General features: G+C 55.1%; 1 protein-coding gene across 1 annotated transcript in view; it reads left to right on the forward strand.

Moving 5' to 3' along the window:
* The window catches only part of NLRC5 (NLR family, CARD domain containing 5), a 55,512-nt gene extending 43,504 nt beyond the window's left edge, over nucleotides 1-12,008 (forward strand). The window contains exons 28-44 of the mRNA XM_012733169.1: nucleotides 602-688; nucleotides 1,154-1,231; nucleotides 1,932-2,015; nucleotides 2,273-2,356; nucleotides 4,107-4,190; nucleotides 4,752-4,835; nucleotides 5,766-5,849; nucleotides 6,945-7,031; nucleotides 7,335-7,418; nucleotides 7,648-7,731; nucleotides 7,844-7,921; nucleotides 8,508-8,591; nucleotides 8,676-8,747; nucleotides 8,993-9,076; nucleotides 10,719-10,802; nucleotides 11,103-11,186; nucleotides 11,909-12,008. Of these exons, the coding sequence (XP_012588623.1) occupies nucleotides 602-688; nucleotides 1,154-1,231; nucleotides 1,932-2,015; nucleotides 2,273-2,356; nucleotides 4,107-4,190; nucleotides 4,752-4,835; nucleotides 5,766-5,849; nucleotides 6,945-7,031; nucleotides 7,335-7,418; nucleotides 7,648-7,731; nucleotides 7,844-7,921; nucleotides 8,508-8,591; nucleotides 8,676-8,747; nucleotides 8,993-9,076; nucleotides 10,719-10,802; nucleotides 11,103-11,186; nucleotides 11,909-11,984 (1,402 nt within the window). The 3' untranslated portion in view covers nucleotides 11,985-12,008. The remainder of the gene's footprint in view (nucleotides 1-601; nucleotides 689-1,153; nucleotides 1,232-1,931; nucleotides 2,016-2,272; nucleotides 2,357-4,106; nucleotides 4,191-4,751; nucleotides 4,836-5,765; nucleotides 5,850-6,944; nucleotides 7,032-7,334; nucleotides 7,419-7,647; nucleotides 7,732-7,843; nucleotides 7,922-8,507; nucleotides 8,592-8,675; nucleotides 8,748-8,992; nucleotides 9,077-10,718; nucleotides 10,803-11,102; nucleotides 11,187-11,908) is intronic.
* Nucleotides 12,009-20,154: the final 8,146 nt, after the last annotated feature.

The raw sequence follows: 20,154 nt of genomic DNA on the forward strand, positions 1-20,154 counted from the left end.
TGCATACAGAACTGGGGTGCAGGCCAGAGGTGTGGGGGTGAGAGGATTCACCAGAGACAGAGTGGAGAGCAGAGCAGACAGATATACCGAAACGCACTGCTGAGGGGAGCAGCAGGGAGACAGGAGAGGTCTGCTGCGCCCTGTGGGTCACTCCCTGGCCCTGATTGGAACTTGTGCTGCAGCGGCTACAGACAGCTTCATAGCGCTGTACTTTAATCTGTTGTGCCACCAGGGAGGACCCTGCCATTAATATTTAATGTGTTTTCCTCATCTCTGAATTCCTCTTACTCTCCGTGTTTTTTTTTCCCTTCTCTATATAGATTTTTCACTTTTTTTAAATATAAAGCTGAGAGATCATGTTTTATATACAGTTTTACCTCCTTATCTTTGCCACATGACATAATGTGAACCTTTTTCTTCAATCTAAAAAATAGCTTCAAGGTTTTTTTTCTGTTTGGATTGTAGCAATGACTGCTGTTGCATTAAGGATGCTATTAATTTCCTGTTTTAGGCTCATGCCTAGTTGTCTTCTTTTTTAAGCAAAACCCAGGTGCTGATTAGCTTAACTTTGAGGCCCATATTCTGTCTGATTTCATAACAGGGTGGAGGATCCGTGGGTGGAGAGAGCCAGTGTGCCTGACCTGTTAGAAGTCTGTGCCAAAGCCTCAGGCAACATCACTGAAATAAGGTGAGTCAGGAAGGAGACCCCTTAGTATTCCTCATGTCCTCATGGTCAGTGGGACCTTTCCTCATCTCTGGGGAGTCTCTTGTCCTGTGGACTCACAGCTGCATCACTAGCAAGTCCCCAATATGGCAAGAGATCCCTGGGTTTCTTTAAGGGGCTATCCAGGGCTGTTGGGACTTGTGCAGTAGTCAAGCTATGGCTCCAGACTGAGGACATAGGGCTGTTAAATCCAGGTCAACACAGCTGGGGGTTCCAAACTGGCTGCCTAGAAATGGGCCCTGCATTTAACACTCACCTTGGCTCTGAGATGACAGAGTGACAGAGTGGCATAGCTCACAGCCAAGGTGTCCCACTGACTTCTGACCAGATCCCCGCCGGGCCTGGGAGCTCAGTGTAAGGAGCCCCAGTCCCAGCTCAGCCTTCCTGGGAAGAGCCATGGACCTCACCTGGCTACTGTTCCCTCCTCAGCATCTCCATGACTGAGAAGCAGCTCTGTGTCCAGCTGGAATTTCCCCGACAGGAGAACCCAGAGGCCATGGCTGTCAGGTGGGACCTGGGCTGGGGTTCCGAGGGAGTGGCTGGAGATGGTGGGGAGGGGCAGTGCTGCTTCTGACCAGCATGTCTCAGTTCTCTGCTCTGAGTCCTTTCATGTCCGGCGTCTACATCATGAGGTCTGGCCCATTTCCTCCTCCATGGTGTGTAGTCCTTACCAGCAAGGCCCAGCTCAGCTCCAGCGATCCCCACCACTTCCACTTCCTCCACCTTGCTCCTTTTCACCTCAGGGTCTTTGCACAGACTCTAATCAGCGTTATGTTTTCTCCTCCCTTTTCTCTCCCTTCTTGGATAACTTCACCTCACCTCTCAGGTACCCTCAGGTCTTAGCTTAAATGCTGCTACCTCAGGGAAGCCCCTCTAAACCCCCAGTCATTCACAGGTACCTGGATTTACAGCATCTCTAATCCATACAGCACGTTTTTGGAAATTAAAATGTTAGCACTGCAGGTTTACATCCGGGTACCAGACCGTAGCTGGCTCTTAGCCACACCTCTCCTCCCTGGCTGGGTCTCCTCTGGGCCTCTCCTCCAGAACCCTGCTCACAAGTGAATGCTGGGACTTTTTTGTTTAGGGGGAACTTTATTTGATAAGCACTTGTTTACCCCCCAAAGTAAGCTTCTTGCAGCCAGGGCCTGAGTCCCTCCTACTGATCCAGGAGTTCAGAAGCCGCCACCTCCCTGTCCACCTCCAGGTTGGCTCACTGTGATCTTGGCACCAGCCACAGCCTTCTGGTCAGGCAGCTGATGGAGACATGTGCCAGGCTGCAGCAGCTCAGGTCAGCACCCTGAAACCTGGGAATCCGAGTTCTCTGGCCGACCCCAGCACACACTCTAGGCCACGTGAGAGCTGACCAGTCTAGCGTGGGGGTGAGAGGTGCTGGGGCAGTGTTGGGCCTGCTCACCCTTGCTTCCTGTGCCAGCCCATGGGGGCTGGCGCAGGGTGGCCGAGGGAAGCCTGCCCCCTCTGTATATGACGGGTGACCCCTGAGGTGTGTCCAACCTGAAGTCCTGTAATGCACGTGGGCTCTTTCAGCTTGTACCAGGTGAACCTGTGTGAAACCAGCTCCCTGCTGCTGCAGACCCTGCTGCTGGCCCTCTGTGAGCTGCAGAAGTTCCGGTATGAAACGCCATGTCCACCCCGCCACTCTCCTGCCCCCTACTTTCCGCTCTCTACAACTCTGAATTCAGGGTCACTGTGTCCCCAACCTGTGGACTGACCCCACACATGCCCTGGAGATGATGTTAGGGTGCAGGGTGAATGCCATGGCCAGAAAGTGATTCCATTTTCAATATTCTTTCTTTTGCTTTATTATTTGGAAATCATTGCGAACTAATAGAAAGGCTATGAGAAGAACCATCACATACCATTTTCCTACATTCACCTTTTTTTTAATTCATTAGTTTTAACTTTACTGATTTGTTTACATCATTGTTCATTTTGTATAATATTTGATTTAGCCCCATAAAATTCACACCAAACCACCAAACTGTCGCCATAGTCTCTTGTGCTCTTCCGTCCCCTTTTATCATCCATCCGCCTCCCCTGTAGTGTGTCTCAGATCGATAATTTCCCTGCTAATTTTGTCCTTTTTTTTCTAAACCTTGTACGGTTCCCCTATATTCCTCCTATAAGTGAAACCATCCGATATTTTTCTTTTTCCTTCTGGCTTATTTCACTGAGCATGATCCCTTCCAGCTCCATCCAGGTTGCTGCAAAGGCGTGAGCTTGTCTTTTTGATGGCCGAGTAGTATTCTATCGGTGTATAGACCACGTCTTCTTGATCCAGTCACCTGGTTTTGGGCATTCAGTTTGTTTCCATACCTTAACTCTTATAAATTGTGCTGCAATGCACATCGGAGTGCAGGTTTCCTTTTGAATGAATGTTTTTATGTCTTTTGAGTAGATTCCAAGGAGTAGAATTGCTGGATCTTATGGTAGACCCACTTTTAATACAAATTTACCCGTTATCAATATTTTTTCATGAGCTCTTTACTTCCCTCTTCTCTCTCCCTCTCTTTCTCTCTGAATCTCTGAAAGTAAGTTACAGAGCCACACCTCTTCCCCCCTTGATACTCCAGCAAATTCTGTCCTGAGGTTGACATCAACTGTCTCACCTAGTGCCCTGTGACTTGGGCCTGTGACATGCAACATGTAATGTGTAACATGTAACATGCCTGATGACTCCTTGTGCTCAGATTCGGGCTCCGCCTTCCCAGCCAGAACATAAAGAGGCTGTCTTTGCACCTCTTCCCACATCATTCAGGGGCAGGTCGGGGTTCTGTCTGTCCCCTTCCTGGCGAGGACAGCTGTGATCACCTGGTTAAGGGAGTGTCTGCCGCTTTCTTCCTTACCCATTAGCCACATACAGCAACATGTAAGACAGTGCACCTATCCCGATCTTCCTCAAAGTTTCACCCACTAATGTCAGCAGCCTGGATCATCCTTGCCTGAATTACATATCAGCATGACACCTGCTAGCGCAGGTTTTCGAACTTTCAGTCCAACTGATGACATCAAGGAGAAGGTCTTCTTGAGGTGCCGATTTCGCTGTAACATCTCTCTAACACTTGCAACTTCTTTTCTTGATTTCTTAAGGGGCAGTTTGTGGTCAGCGGCCACCACTCCTGGACCGTAGGTCCCCCAATAGGACACATATCGTGAAGCTGCTGCCTAGTTATGCTCAGTGAGCCAATGCACCTGCCCCTAGCTGTGCCTTGGGCTTAGTGAGGCCTCGAAGAGGGAGAGGACTGTCTCCTTCCCTCTCCAACCTGCTCTCTCCCCACCACCTCCTTGCCCTCTGCCACCGGCATTCAGAGCTCCCAAGGCCCAGAGCCCTGCCTGACCTGCTGCCCTTTGACCCCACCAGGCTGACCTCCAGCTGTGTGAGCTCCCAGGGCCTGGCCCACCTGGCGTCTGGCCTGCAGCACTGCCACCGCCTGGAAGAGCTGAAGTGAGTCACAGGGACGGGGACCTTGGAGGGGGATGGGCCGGGGAAGGCCAGGGGGTGTCTTTGCGAAGGCCGGTCACTTCTCTTCCTGTGTGGCCTGGGAAAGGCTGAACTTGAGCGCTTCGTCAGTGTCACCACCCACGCAGAGCAACTCTGGCTGAAAATGCCCCCTCAAGATTGCCTCCTCTGCAAAATGGAGCTCAGAGTCCCCCCACCCGCACCCCAGGCTGGGGCTCAGGGCAGAAGGGATCACACGCGTGTGTGTGTGTTTGTGTGTGTGTGTGTGTGTGTGTGGGTGGGTGTGTGTACACGTCCTGTCCCCTACTTCCTCTTCCCAGCCCTCATCCAGGACTTTCTTTCTCAGCTAGTCATCTGTGGCTGCCACACTTGCTCCTCTGGGACCCCAAAGCTTGGCCTTTGGGGTCAGGGATAGCCCCACGGAGCCTGGACAGGGAGGGTGGTCGAATGCCTCAGACCCACTGCTACCCTCCTGGGGAGTGTCTCAGGGGGCCTCAGGGGTCTGGGCAGGCTTGTCTAACCCTCAGCTCATCCTTGGTCCCCCAGCTTGTCTGACAATCAGCTTGGCGAGGAGGGCACCATGGTGCTGATGGGAGCCCTTGAGGGCAAGTGCTGGCTGAAGAGGCTTGAGTAAGTGGCGGCGGTGAGTGGGAGAGGGGTGTGTGGGACCTTCATCTCTTACAGACACCGTCGGATCTGCCATCAAAATGCTTGATCATAGGAAACAAAATCCTCAGTCAAACCAACCCAAGTCAGAAATGTATCGGCTCATGTCCCAGAAAATTTCAAGGCTGGCTTCAGGCATGGCTGGATCCAGGGGTTCTCTCTTTGTCGCCTCTGTCTCGTCTTGACTATACTCCTAGCTGTAGCTCATTTTCCACGTGCTTAGTGGAAACAGAACACCTTGATTCTTTTTTTTTTAAGATTTATTTATTTATTCATACAGAACTGGGGTACGGGCTTCATACAGAACTGGGGTACAGGCCAGAGATGCAGAGGGTGAGAGGATTCACCAGAGACAGAGTGGGGAGCAGAACAGGCCGACTGACAAAGTACACAGCTGCGGCCAATTGCAGTGCTATGCACTAATCCATTGCACCACCAGGGCGGGCCCACACTTTCACTTTTTTTAAAGATTTATTTATGCATATAAGAACTGGGGTACAGTCCAGAAGTGCGGGGGGGAAGAGGATTCACCAGAGACAGAGCTGGGAGCAGAACAGGCAGATTGACTGAAACACACTGCTGAGGGGAGCAGCGGGGCGACAGGAGAGGCCTGCTGCGCCCTGTGGGTCCCTCCCTGGCCGGGGACGGGACTCGCGCTGCAGGGGCTGCCGACAGCTTCCTAGTGCTGAGACAACCCCTTGCGCCACCAGGGAGGGCCCTGCACAGTTTTATTTTGAACAGCTTCGTTTTAACTGAGGGGGTGAAAGTGGCTGACTTGGAGGCCCCGGGCATCGCTGAGCCTGGACAGGGCCTGGGCCAGCTGCAGGGCCAACCCCAGGGACGCCAGGTCTTCACAGCCCCCAGCCTCATCCCCTCCTCCCCCCAACCCCCCAGACTCAGCCACCTGCTGCTGGGCAGCTCCTCGCTGGCTGCACTTACCCAAGGACTGAGCCACCTGACCCACCTGCAGAGCCTCCGGTAAGTGGCCCCGGGGTCCCAAGGGACTGGCTCCCTGCCTGGGAAACCCTGGGGCACCTCTCGGAAGACCCTTGTGGACGCTGTGCTGGGGACACTCCCAGCCGGTGCCATCTGCTCTCGGCTTTTCCCGTCTCGCGGTTCCTCCTCCAGGAGTTGGGCCGAGTCATAAAACAAGCTTCACCCTCGCACAGTGCACGCTGGGCTCTCGCCCGTGGTTCCGATGCCACGATGCCACGGTCCGACCGGCCTGCGCACTCTGCCGGCTCGGGGGATGCCGGTCCCGAGCAGGCCGGCTGCGAGTAGTGGGGGTCGCAACTCAGACCCAGTGACCGTGACATTGCCCTCTTGCCCCCTGGCCACTGGGTTAAGCCAACGCCACATGCTCTTTCACGTGAATTTTCAGAAGACGTGAGGTAAAGCAAAGCAGCAAAACAACCAGGCCCTGCTGGTCCTGACCCAGACCCTCACCCCCAGCTGGAGGAGCAGAATGGACTCAGACAGTTTGGGAGGGTTGGCGGGGGCAGCAGATCACAGGGGGCCAGGTCATGTCACCCCAAATTAACTCAGGTAGTTAAATTTCTCTTGGAAAACAAAATGCTCCGGACAAGTCCCTCAGCTTTTGGGTTTTCTTGGGTTTTCTCCACTCACAGAGCCAGGGCAAGGTCAAGATACAAAAAAATAAAAAACTGGGTTTAAGGGAAAGTCCACCATTTGCATGGACTAGAACATGTTTCCTCTTAGCGAAGGGATGTGCCTGCATCGTAGACACCCCATGCAGTTGTCACTCGGCCTGGCCTTGACTCAGAGGTGGGGGCAGAGCTGACCCACCCAGAGGGTGCGTCAGGTCTCCCAGGGACCCTGGCTTTGCGACTTCTCCTCGCCCGCCAGTCACGCGGGGTGGGGCAGCTGGGTCCCGGCTCCTGTCCGGGCCTCAGTTTGCCCATCTGGACATTGGGTACAAGTCACCCCTACCCCCTCCTCCCTTCTCCACCACAGTTTTGAGACTGGCATTTGAGTTCCAGGATGGGCGGTGGCTTTGCCAACAGCTGGTGCCTGCAAAGGCTGCTGCCCCTCACTCGGCCTCTGCTTCTCCAGGCTGAGCCAAAACCGCATCAGTGACGCTGGCTGCCACCGCCTGTCAGAGTTTCTCAGAGCTGCCACCGCCAGCTTGGAAGAACTAGAGTGAGTTGTCTGTCCCTCCTAAACCACTCAGGCAGGGGAGACCATTGCGCCGCCTAAGTCCAGGCCTAGAGCCTGGGGACACCCACAGGCCAAGGTGGGGTTGTGGATTGCAGCAAGAGGGGATCAGGTCAGACATCCGCGAGAAACATCCTAACACAGGACCCAAGTCTGAGTCCTCCCGGCGCACAGCGTGGGGCCCTCTGGGCGGGCGCCAAGGCCTTCTCTCCACACCAGCTCCTCTTCCGTTCTGGGGAGGTGAGTGGACAAACGGGAGGGTTTCAGGCCTGCTCTCCCCTCCCCCAGCTTGAGCCACAACCAGATTGGAGACTCCGGTGCCCGGCACTTAGCAGCTGTCTTGCCAGAGCTGCTGGAGCTCAGGAAGATAGAGTGAGTCCTGCCTGCCACCCCGCTGTCCCCCCCTCAGGGGCCTCCCAGGGCACACACTGGGCCAGGAGATCCTCCCTGGACATCGCCCCCCAACTTCCCTGTCCAGACAGTGGGTCCCCGTCTGGCCCTGCTGACTGGGGCCAGCCCAGCCCCTGCTGCCCTGAGTGCGCTGCCCTCAGGCGGGAAGGACAGAGGTGCAGGCTCTAATGTCCACCCTTCCCTCCCTCAGCCTCTCTGCCAATGGCATCAGCCCAGAAGGGGGAGTGCAATTAGTGAGGTCTCTCAGCCTCTGCGGGCGCCTGGAGGAGATGCGGTGAGTGTCCGCCCCTGCTCTGTCCCCACGGCCCAGCTGGCCCTCAGCTCTCCCACCCAGGGGGAGGCCGCAGGCCACCCGCGCTCAGCCCCGCCCACTGTCTCCCTTCCAGGCTCGGCTGCAATGCCCTGAGGGACCCCACGGCCCTGGAGCTGGCTCGGGCGCTGCCGCAGCATCTGAGGGTCCTGCAGTGAGTGTCCCCACGTCTGTGGTGAGGCAGGGCTGGGCGGTCTGCGCCCCACCTCCCACCCCGAGGGGCTGGCAGCCGCCCCTCCTGCCCGCCCTGTGGTTTCGGGCAGGGTGCCCAGGAGGCCTGGCCTAGTCCTGGCCTAGCTGCCAGCCCCCTGGGGTGCCCTTGGCCAGCCCCTGTCCCTTCGGAGACTCGGTTTCCTCATCGGCAAGGGAAAGGCTGCAACCCCAGCTCCGTGAGCCCTTCTCCGAGGAAAGTGCCAGGCAGCGCACCCACAGCTGAGGTCTGTGGTCCCACCGGAGCCCCACGGCAGCCCTGGGGCCCAGGTTGCCAGACGTTCTATCTTCCAAGCAAGGGAAGTCAAGCCAGGAAAGGTGTGGGAAGCTGACCCTACTAGTACGTGAGGGAGCCGGGCCTTGAAATTGGGGTCTCAGCGCAAAGCCAAGTCCTGGACTCCGTCCAGACCCTATGTAGATGGGATGGGGGCTTGGAGGTTCAGTTACCCAGAGACTGTTGGGGAGGCTCCAGGAAGCCCCCACCCCCACCCCTAATCCTCCAGGCTCCCTTCACCTCTGCCTTTCCTCAGCCTGCAGTCTAGCCATCTGGGCCCAGAGGGGGCGTTGCAACTGAGCCAGGCCCTGGACGGCTTTCCACATCTGGAGGAGATCTGGTGGGTAGGGGTGTGGGCCCTGGGCCGGCGGACAGGCCGGGGGTGTCTGAGGGCTCCCCTCACAGATGCTTTCTCTGCCTGCAGCTTGGCTCAGAACAGTGTGGCCGGAGGGGTTCCCCCTTTCTGTAAGGGACTGGCACTGCTCAGGCAGATAGAGTGAGTACCCAGGAGCTGGGGCAGGTGGAGGGCAATCTTCTGGCAGAGCCTGACCCCTGGGGAAGGCCTTTGTCAGGACAAAGGTCTGGGGAATCCGCAAGCCTGGGGCACTTCCCCCAAAAGCCACCCTGCCCCACACCCTGGCCCTCTGCTCCCTCTAACTCTGACTACAGGATGGGGAAGGGGAGCTGGAGGGGAGCCCCTGACTCACCCCCCTCTGTGTTGTCCCCTCCTCCCCCCACCAGCCTGTTTTATTGCGAGATGGACGATCAGACAGCTAAGCCCCTCGTTGCCAGCCTCGTGCTCTGCCCAGCCCTGGAAGAAATCTTGTAAGTACCCGGCAGAGCCCAGGGCCAGGAAAAGGGCCGCTGGGGGCCTGGCCCCAGCCCGATGCTCTGGCTGGAGCTGGGTCCTTTCTCCCCTCCCAGCCTCCCAGCTGGAACGGGAATGGGAGAACATTCTTGCTCAGGCCTCCTCCAGGAGGTAACGTCGGGCAGAGCCTCACCTGCCCACAGTTCCCATCTGTGGATGGCAGAGATGGACCAGGTGGTCTCTAAAGGCGCTTGCCCGCGTCTTCCCTTTGGGAGGCGGCTAGATGTGGCACCTGCTTGGCTGACGGAGTCTGGATTTATGAGCCACTGGCTGGCGGGCAGAGTTCACTGCAGCCGCAGACTCCTGACCTGCCTGCTGCTGGCTGTGCCGGATCAGAAGCACCAGAGCTTGGGGGTGGCTCAGGGGAATACTAGGCCCCCAGGACTAGCCTGGGACCCAGACCGGGCTGGAAGAAATGCCTGACCGTAGCGTACAGGACACGCATGGCTCCAAGGAGGATTTAGGTTTATGTCCTGGAGAACTGAGCCCCTCACATTCCTCTACACTGAAGAGCAAGTCTGCTCGGCGCTAACTCGGCTTTAAGGCCCAGCACAGCCCATTCTCCATCCTCACCCCCCGGGCAGGTCACGGCGGCTCAGTGGCCTAAGAGGGACATAGAATCCATAGACTCGATTAGAAGGATACTGTGGTTTGCACTGTGTTTATCCTGGTGTTTTCTTTTTAAAGGCCCTTAGCGCAGACTTTCCACTGACGATAACAAATGTTTCCCAGGATTAATTTCTTAAAGAAAACAAAGTGGGGAGAGAGGATGAATTGAAAGAAAAGTATGATGCAAATAACAGCACAGGAGGGGCGAGGGGCAGCAAGACCTGTAACTGGGGTGCACATCCGAGGGACCAGACGGCGTCTCCTAGATTCCCAGACAGCAGCTCCTACCTATGCAGATTTTTTTTATCTTAACTTTTTTATTATAATAGCTTATTTTTACATCATTTTGTGCCTTTTTGCATCTCAGATGTAACCCCCATGGGCTTCCCATCACCAAATCATCCTGTGCCATCACCATAGTCCAATGCACCCCCCTCCTCCCCCATTTTTTATCCCATTCCCCACTCCGCCCCTGTAAAATATCTCCGGCATATAGTTGTTCATTATTATTACCCCCCTGTCCTTTATGATCCTGCGACAAGTGGCACCATCCAGTATTTTTCCTTTCCTTTCTGGCTTATCTCACTAAGCATGATCCCTTCCAGCTCCATCCATGTTGCTGCAAAAGGCATGTGCTTATCTTTTTGATTGCTGAGTAATATTCCATTGTGTATATGGACCACATCTTTTTAATCCAGTCATCCACTTTGGGGCATTTGAGTTGATTCCATGTCTTTCCAATTGTAAATAAAGCAGCAATAAACATGGGGGTGCACTACCTGTGCAGATTTTTAAGGGTTGACCAGCTCCAGAGAGGGGTTCGAGCAGGGAGGAGAATGCTCCTGTGCCTGAAGTCCTCGCCCCACCAGGAGGCCCCTCTTGCACCCACACAGCACACCCCACTTGGCCCCCAGCCCTCCCCATCCATTGCCTCGGCTCCATGCAGATCTCGCTGCTCCTGCTGACCATGGAACCCCCCCACCCCCGCAGGCTGTCCTGGAATCTGCTTGGGGACGAGGCCGTGGCTGAGCTGGCTCGGGTCCTGCCGAAGCTGGGCCGGTTGAAGAGAGTGGAGTATGAGCCCACATTCTTGGGTGGGGAGGGTGGAGAGGGAACCATGTCCTGGGGAAAGCCGGGGGGGCCACCAGAGGCCCCAAGCTCTTATAAGCTTGGCTCTCTGCCTGCTGGGCTCTCTGTCCCAAGCTCCTGCCTTCAGGCTGCACTGCTACGTGTGGGATTCTCTGAGCAGACGTGTGGGGAACTCCTGTGCCCCCATCATGGTCTTGGGGGTGGATGTGGGGGAGCCCTTCTCCCTAATCTCAGGCCAGTCTCTCTCATTCTCTTTTTCTTCTTCCTCCCTCACCCACTGGGAAGACTGGAGAAGAACCGAATCACAGCCCGCGGAGCCTGGCTCTTGGCTGAAGGGCTGGCGCAGGGGGCTGGCACCCCAGTGATCCGGTAACAAGGGCGATGGGGGGCAGGGGTGGGGAACAGGAGGCCACCCCACACCCCGTAATGTAAGGAGGCTCCCTGCAAGCGGAGGCAGGCAGTGATCAAAGGAGATTTGGGCCAACCCACCAGGAATTTGGCAGCAGGCACACCTGGATCAAACCCCAGCCCTGCACTTGCCAATTGTGAAACTTTGCATCCATATCTAGACCTCTCTGAGCCTGAGGTTGCTCATTTGTAAGATCAGGATAATGATAGTATCTGCCTCCAAGAGTTGCTGTGAGGAGCCAATGAGTCCATGAAGACTGAGTGCAATGCCTGGCACACAGCAGTCACAGCCTCTATGGACGGTTGTATAGGCTGGGCATAGGCTGGGCACTGCCCAAGACCTGACTTCAAGGGATCCCATTCACCTAACAGACCTACTGGTGGCCACGTTTTGTGCTATAGAAATCCCCATATTAGGGCAATTTCAGAGGATGGCGATAACGCATCTTCAAGAAGGGGAGATTTTTGTCCTTATTTGCACAAATGTGTCTCATGAGCAAGCATGGTCCTCTTTAGGAACACTTGCTTCTGCAGAAGACTGAGTGAGAGAGTCCGGAAGTGGGTGTGGGGGACTCCATCCCCCTAGGGTGGCCATGCTGGTCTCTGCCTGCCTCTCCCAGGTAACTGAGCAGAGACAGGAGGCACACGAGCCGGGGTGCTGAATGCCTCTCTGTGCCCTTCAGGCTCTGGAAGAACCCCATCGCCCCCGAGATGGCGCAGCGTCTACAGAGCGAGGAGCCCAGGCTGGTCTTTACTTGATGGCCCCCAAGACCCTTCAGCTCCTACCAAGGGATGCCAATGTCCACCCACGGGGATTGGGAGCCCTGCCAGAGAGCCTGAGCTGGCCATGCTGCACTTCCCAGGAGGAGGGGCGTGTGTCCACTACAGTCCTCAGGGAGGATTTTTTTTTTAATTTATTTGTGCATATAGAACTGGGATACAGGCCAGAGGCTCAGGGGCGGCGAGAGGCTTCACCAGAGACAGAGCGGGGAGCAGAACAGGCTGGCTGATGAAGTACACTGCTGAGGGGAGCAGCGGGCGGGTCAGGAGAGGTCTGCCTCGCCATGTGGTCACCTCCGGGGCAGGCGGGGATCGAACTCATGAGGAAGCGGCTTTAGCTGCTTAGTGCTGTGCTTTAACCCACTGCGCCACCAGGGAGGGCACCTCAGGAAGGATTTTTAACAGACTGGGAGCCTATGTGGCGAAAAGACTACTGTGCATTACGTGTGACACGCATGGCCACTGGGTGGCCTGATGTGACGTGGCATGAAGGTCAGGTCATACACAGCAGAGTTCCATGGAGCGGGACATGGGACTGGCTGTGTGACCCATGGTCAGTGACGTGGGTCCAAGTGCCACACATGGCGACACACGTGAGGGGTGGACCACATGTGATGCACAATGTGACCGTGTCCCATGATGGTGATAGGTCACACGCACTCAGATCTAATTTATTACTTTTTATTTTTAACTAACTGTGTATTTATAGTTTACATTTCCAGAGAAACCAAGTCAGGGAATGTCTTCCGCCCAAAACTGGGAAAGGGAGCAGAATGTTCAAACACTGGAGCCAGGTGGCCAAAAGACCAGGGCTCTGGGCCAAGAAGGCTTGGCCAGTAGACTCTGCATGGCTCCCTCTGGCCCCAAGCTGCAGTTTTCTCATCTGTAGAACTGTCTAACCACCCCCTGTTGAATGATGTCTTCTGAGGACTTTGGACCCAGCTCCAGAGAAAGCAGCCCGCCCTTGGGATGGACAGACCAGTCTGACCTGTCCAAAGTCAGGTCTGTGGGTCCAGGGTGCAGGGGTGAGCGCTGCCAAGCTACCCAAGCAAGGCCACGGGGTTCAGCCTCCAGTTTACAGGAACTGCATGAGCTCGCAGGAGCCATGTGTATTACAATGTTCTCGCTATTTCCAAGAGGCCCCAAGCGTGGGCTCCCCAAGCCACGTTTGATCAATAAATGCACTGGTTTCCCACTCTCTAGCCTGAGTCTGATGCATCCTGCTTCCTCATCAAGATCACAAGTGGCAGCCACCCCAGGCAAGTGTGCTGACTAGATCCCTGGCCCAGGAGGCAGGAGGCATGGGGACATGACCAGACCCCGCTCTGTTTGGTTATGTGATCGTGGGCCAGCAGCCTCCTCTCTCTGGACCTCACCTGCCCTGGGAGCATCTGAGAAAAGCTCGATGTGTCAAGAACATTCTTTGTTTGACTTGCATTTTGCAGGAGTTTGCTGCTCGACTGTTCTGAATTGTCAATATTTAAAATGAGGAACTTTTGCATAAAAAGCCAGATTTAGCTGCTCTTAGGTGAAGTCCAGCACATTCCATCTCAAGAGTAATCTGCCAGAGCCAGATGGCAGTGCCCTTTACATGTGGGACACATCCCTCAGTTTTTCACAGTCCCCACCACTCCTCTCTTGCAGACCTTGCCTGGTCCTTGCAAGAACCTAGAAACTCCTGACCTGTTCCACAGGCAGGTGGCTCATTAGGAACATGGCCTGGAAGCCAAACAGCTGTGGATTGGGAAGTGACTGCGGTCGCTGCCTGTCACTGAGAGCAAGAAGTTTCCCAACCCTGTGCCCAGGGCTTTCGGAGGGGTCAGGGAAGCAAGCTGTGCAGAGTTCCTAAAATGAAGAAGTAGGAATCGGTTACCTGTTAGTCACCTTCATCTTTAATGGTCGCCTGTCTCATGAGATGGAGAGATGCTGGAAAAGGACAACACCCAAGTGTATCCAGGGAGCCTTCCTCCAGAGCTACACCCCATTCTAAAAAGCGGAACTGGAGGGTGCAGTTACTGCTTCTCACCACTAGAGGGGAGGCTGGTCCACTCCTGAAGGCTGGTCCACTCTCGGATAACTTCCTTTGCTCCCCATCCAAGAAGAAAGGAAGAGGTGACTGCTAGGAGCTGTTCCCAGGTGACCTGTGAGCCTGGAATGCCCTGGCCTGCAGTGGTTCACCTGGACAGCTCAGCCCTGACCTTTGCCATCTCCATGTTGTCCTGGTCCCCCGCCAAACATGAGGAGAAAGTCCTCCGGCCAGTGCCAATCACACACATCTGGCACATGGACATTCTTATCGGGCCAGGCTCAGGGCACAGGTGACTAACAGGCACCTCGTGGGGCTGGCAGCCAGTTCTGGGGGGAGTGGTTGCACGCAGAGAGGAACACAAACTTTTTTTTTTTTAAAGATTTACTTATTTATGCATACAGAACTGGGGTACAGGCCAGAGGTGCCGGGGCAGTGAGAGGACTCACCAGAGACAGGGTAGGGAGCAGAACAGGCAGATGGACAAAGTACACTGCTGAGGGGAGCAGTGGGGAGACAGGAGAGGTCTGCCGCGCCCTGTGGGTCACCTCCCAGGCCAGGGATCGAACTTGCACTGAAGTGGCTGCGGCCAGCTTGCAGAGCTGAGCTTTAACCAGCTGCGCCACCCGGAAGGGCCGAGAAACACAAACATTAGCCAGAAACCTGGAGTCCAAAACTCTGTGAAATTGGGCCCTCAGGGTGCACCTACGCCCAGCATGAGGGGTGCCACCCTCCTGGAATGAGCCCCTCAAAGCCTGGAGAAGCCTTGACCTGGGGAATCAAGGCTCCAGTGGGACAGAGAGCCCCAAGCGGGAGCTCCGGGCCAGGGGAGGTTCAGCGTGGCCACAGGGCTCTTCATTAGGACGATTTGATTTCCTCCCACCTCCGGCCATTTATTCCTTTCAACTCTGAATTCTAAACTCCCGAGAACCTCAGCAGTTCCCCTGATAGAAAGCAGGGTGTCGTCAGCGTCCGCCCATGTCGGCCGGGCACCGCGTCTTGTCCGTTTCCTCAGGAGACTTTCTCCGGCCACCTGCCGTCTGGAGCCTGGACCGTTTTGTGTATTTTTTTTCTACTCAGCACTGATAAGGTCCAGTCTCTTTCCCCTCTCCCTCCCCAAAGTAGGCTCAGTTTAAAAATAAATGTGAGGCAAAGTAAAATTCACGTAGAAGTGAAGACGATGGATCCGTGTACCCTGTCACCAGAGTCACGCTCTGGGAGTCTGGGAGAGGCGGAGGTGGGAGAAAACTCCCTCGGGCTGGCATGCCACCTGCAAGGTGGGAACACGCTTCCCGGCTACGTTGTCACTGACCCCCATCCTGTAGTTTTACACATTTACAGATGAGGAGTTTACAGAATGAAGATCCCAGAATCTCCCTTCCCATCCTCAGAGTTTTCAAATTCTCCCAAATTGCCTCCCTGTCCTATTCCCTCCCCTTCCCCCCCCCCCACACACATCTGAAATCCATTGTGCAGGTCAGTTGTTCTCAAACTATGAAATCAGTTACAGAAACTCATGTGCAGTACATCTTCAGGGAGCTTGTTAATATGCAGATTCTGGCTCAGCAGGGCTAGAGGGCCTAGGACTCTGCATTTCTTTCTTTAAAAATGTATTTATGCACACAGAACTGGGGTACATGCCAGAGGTGCAGGGGGTGAGAGAATTCACCAGTGACGAGAGTGGGGAGTAGGGAGCAAACAGGCAGATGGACTGAAATCTACTGCTGACGGGAGCAGCAGGCCGGACAGGAGAGGCCTGCTGCACCATGTGGGTCAGCTCCCTGGCCGGGGATCGAACTCGTGGTGCAGTGGCTGCGGATAGTTTTATAGTGCTGTGTTTTAACCCACTGCGCCACCAGCCAGGGCCTGGGGCTCTGCATTTCTAGGAGGCCCCAGGTCGTTTTGATGCTGCTGGACCACACTGAACTTGGTGACACTGTAGATCCGCGAGTGGACCCCAACCCTGACTTCACAAAGACGTCACGAGGGAATGCCTTTTTAAAAATAAGGTATTTAGGAAGTTCCCCAGGCAATGCTAATATGTAACCATAGTGGAGACTGGTCTGGGGTCTGCCCCTGTCAGAACAGGCAAGACTGTGCACCTGCACCCCTTCTTTAGTCCCTAGGATCCTGGCGACTCCCCAAGCCCTTTCCCAGACAAGCATAAGAAGGCCCAGAAATTTTCCCTGATTTTCCCCGAAGCACATAGCTGCTAAGTGCTGGCACTAGTAATCCATCGTGTCTCCTCCCAACATCTTTATTTCTTTCCTGTTTTTTTTTAAGATTATTTATTTATGCATACAGAAATGGGGTACAGGCCAGAGGTGCAGGTGCGGTGAGAGGCTTCACCAGAGACAGAGTGGGGAGCAGAACAGGCAGACCGACGAAGTACACTGCTGAGGGGAGCAGCGGGCAGGTCAGGAGAGGTCTGCCACGCCATGTGGGTCACCTCCGGGGTGGGGATAAGACTTGCACTGAGGAGGCCACAGCTTGGCTTAGCTTCCCAGCGCAGTGCTCCAACCCTCTGCGCCACCAGGGAGGGCCCTCTTCCTGTTTTATTGAGATGTAACAGACCTGGTGGGGGAAGAGAGAAAAGTTCTGGACTCTTCTGCGTTCTTCTAGGATAGGTCAAATCATGGAAATGACATCAGACAGATTAGCAGAAGACAAAAACAAAGTAACGGTGAACACACAGGGCTGAGGATTCTAACGCTCATAGGGAAAACAAGGACTTACCTCCTGACCTAAGGGAGGAAGGAGGCAGAGGCCTGGGGCTTTCAGGAGTCGAGAAGAGGAGATTCGTGTGACAAAGAGCAGAGACTCGTGACTGAAACTGTGCCCTGCCGTCGAGGTAGGTTTTCCGATGGGAAGGTTATTTCTGGTAATAACGCTCATCTGCATGACACACTGATTTTCACCCTTCCTGATAGTTACGGCCACAGTAAAGTTTCCTCCTGAGAGTCCTTCCTCCGTGTGGAATGGTCTCGCTCAAAGGGCCGCATCTGGGGAGGCCTGCTCGGGGCAGCTGAACAAGTACAAGTTTAAGGGGTACAGCCGGCAATTTGACTTGAATCCATCACCACAATGAGTTCATTAACGTCCATCATCTCGCAGAGAGACGAAAAGAAGGAAAACCGTTTTTCCCTTCAGATGACAGCTCTCAGGATTGACTCTCGACAACTTTGAAATTTCATGACTCATAATCCCACAGGTACAGCCCCAGTTTCTTTGTCTTCACACTGAGGGGGTGAAGAAAGGGAGACCAGGCACCAGGACGTCCTCTCTTCAGCTCTGAAGATGACCTGTTGGTCCTTGGGGAGGCTTCTGCATCCTGTCACCAATCTTGCCTGGTGAGAGTTCTGAGGGGCTCCCCCACCTAGGGCCCCTCCTGTCAAACACCAAGATGGGAGAGGGACAGACCTGCCCAAGGTTACATGGCAAGCATTTAGTGGACTTAGATTCCAGCCTCGAGCAAGAAGGAAGTCTTCAGGATGGTCCTGGGCTGGGGACATAACTGGCCTGCCAGTACCTGTGCCCTACACAGCCCTGAGCTGTCCATCCCCGCCGCTACATGACCAGGCCAGGCCTGAGGGCCAAAGCCCCTGCCGGGACCTGACATGCCCTCTGGACAGAGGTTCTCAGAAAAGACCTGCAGGTAAGAGCCTCTCCAGGCTGGGCGAGGAGGTTCCCTGGACACGCCCACTCACCCAGGTGGCAGCCCCATCCCTACCCTTAGAACTGACTCCTCCCACCTCTTGCCTACCCTCAGAAGCCACACCCCGAAGCTGATCCCATGCCTGCCTCATCCTTGGCCAGACAGCCCAGGAGGAGACAAGAGGAGGTGACCTCTGCCTGGAGAAGGTGACAGGAGAGTGCTGTCACTGAAGAACAAAGGCTGGGGACCCAGGGTGTGACCTAAGTCAGAAGCCTCAACCTCCTGGTCCCCCAGGTCTGGGTCCATGGTGCCTACGCACTCCCCCACGCATACCCCACTGCAGGGTTGAGGCTGATGGGGTGTCTGGGATGCACTGGAGGGGCTAAAGAAGCGGCTGGGTGTCCTGAGCCTCAAGGGGATCCCTGCATTAGGGTGACTGCCACTGCGGAACTTCAAAGCAGCAGGACCACCATGCCTGGTGTCTCGGCACGTTTGGCTCCAGTTAACCCATGTTAAAGTCTCGACAACCATCATGATCTGCCCTAGGCAACTGGGTATCACCCCCCCCAAACCCCAAAACACACACACTCCTGAGGCCAGTCAGGGCCTGGTACGCAGGAGAGCTCCTTCGGCGTGTCTTCAATCCACAAGCCTGCTCTGGTCAGTGTGGCCAAACAGCCCGGACTCACGGACTGCACACACACACATGCCAGCATTCCCTGCCAGGGCAACTCAGGCCTCGCGACTGTCTCTGAGAAATGCCTACCAGGACCAGAGAAGACTTGCTTCCACACGTCTTCCACTTATGTATCATCAACCCACGCTGGACCTTGACCTTCAACCAACTCCTCATCCCTGACTTTTAAAAAGTCAACCTCGGCTCCCTGACTTTTTCAAAGGCCGCTTGATTGAGATGCAGCTCACGTTCTGTGAGCAGTCACCTCTTCCAAATATACAAATCAATGGTTTTGAGTAGAGCTATAGTTGTGTAACCATCACTAGAATCTAATTTTAGAACTCTTAATCATTCCCAAAGAAACCCCGTAACAGTAGCTGTCCCTCCCCAAACCTAGGCAACCACGTCTTGTCTCTGTGGTTTGTGTCGATATTTCCTATAGATGGAATCACACGCTATGTCATCTTTGTGACTGGCGCCTTCGACTTCGTATAATGTTTGCAAAACTCAGCCAGCGTCATACCTTTCTACGGCTGGATTCTATCCGCCCATCAGCGCACGGACACAGGTTGTTTCCTGCTTTGCCTCTCCAATATCAAACTGCATCGCACACTCATGAACACGTTCTTACGTGGTCCTGTGTCTTTATTTATGTGACCTGGGCCTTTGTCCTCTGTCCCCTTGGCCAGGCATCCAGTATTATTCCCCTTGCGGCAGACCCCACAACCTCGTTCTCAGGACTCCTAGATGAAGCTCTGCCAACCCTGATGACTGGGTTGGGTCTCCTGTGCAACCTGCCTCCCTCCTGTTTATATTCCATGAAGTGCTAGGATTGCCTGGCACCCGAGAGGTGCATAACTTGAGGGGAGGGGCCTGTTTGGGTTCACCGAGTCCATTCCAGTGCCCGACTCTCCTACCAGCAAGGAGCTGGAGAGAGAGGAAAGGGATTCTGGGGGCCAGAGCAATCAGGAGTGGCTTCCTGGAGGAAGCAGGCTGAAGCTGGTAGTAAGAAGACTGATAGCTTTGTCTGGCAGGTTTGCCTGGCAGTTGGGCTGAAGGCTTTGAGGACTGGGGCAAAAGAAATAGGAGAGCTTGGAGAAAGGCTGGCTGAGGGACAGACTGGCTGAGCTGGCAGAGAACAAAGCCCAGCGCCCATGGGTATTTTCGTGGCTCCCTTCTAAGGGGGCAAAGTGCCTGTGACTCAGACTCAGAGGGAGGCTCTCAGCTGTAGCGTGAGTCTCTCAGTTAACCCTCACCTGCCTGGAATGGAAAACCCACGTTCCAAGAGCCAGGAGTGAATGTTTAGTTGCCCAGTCCTTGAGCCAGAGGTCAAAGGGCATGGGATCCATGTGGCCTTGAGCTCCTGGGACTGCTCCATTCCTCACATTCTCATTAAATGAGGACACATAAATACCGTTAAGTGGCTGGCCTGTGTCCTGAGCCCCCAGCAAAAGACACCCATTTCTTAAGAAAGGGGGCAGCTTTTAGGGAAATGAGGCCTTCACAGAAGGCGCAAGGGGTTTCACGCCAGGGCCTCGAAGACCCCCTAATTGCCCCAGGCATGACTGCCTGTCTTTATCTCAGCCTCTGCGGGAGAATGTGCCATCTTCCTATCTCAGGCGAAAGAACCCGCAGAGGGAGGTCCCTCACGGGAAGGGGGACAGATAACACTTGAGTGCTAGTCCTGCCCAGTACCGCCCAGAGCCCAGTCCTGCGGTGTTTCGGCCCTCAGGGGCGAGGCCTAGGCGGCCACCCAGGACCCCGCAGACGGGTGCCCACTCCCGGGTTCCCG

The sequence above is a fragment of the Condylura cristata genome, unplaced genomic scaffold, assembly GCF_000260355.1.
Source record: "Condylura cristata isolate star-nosed mole 26May11 unplaced genomic scaffold, ConCri1.0 scaffold00039, whole genome shotgun sequence".
NCBI lineage: Eukaryota > Metazoa > Chordata > Mammalia > Eulipotyphla > Talpidae > Condylura > Condylura cristata.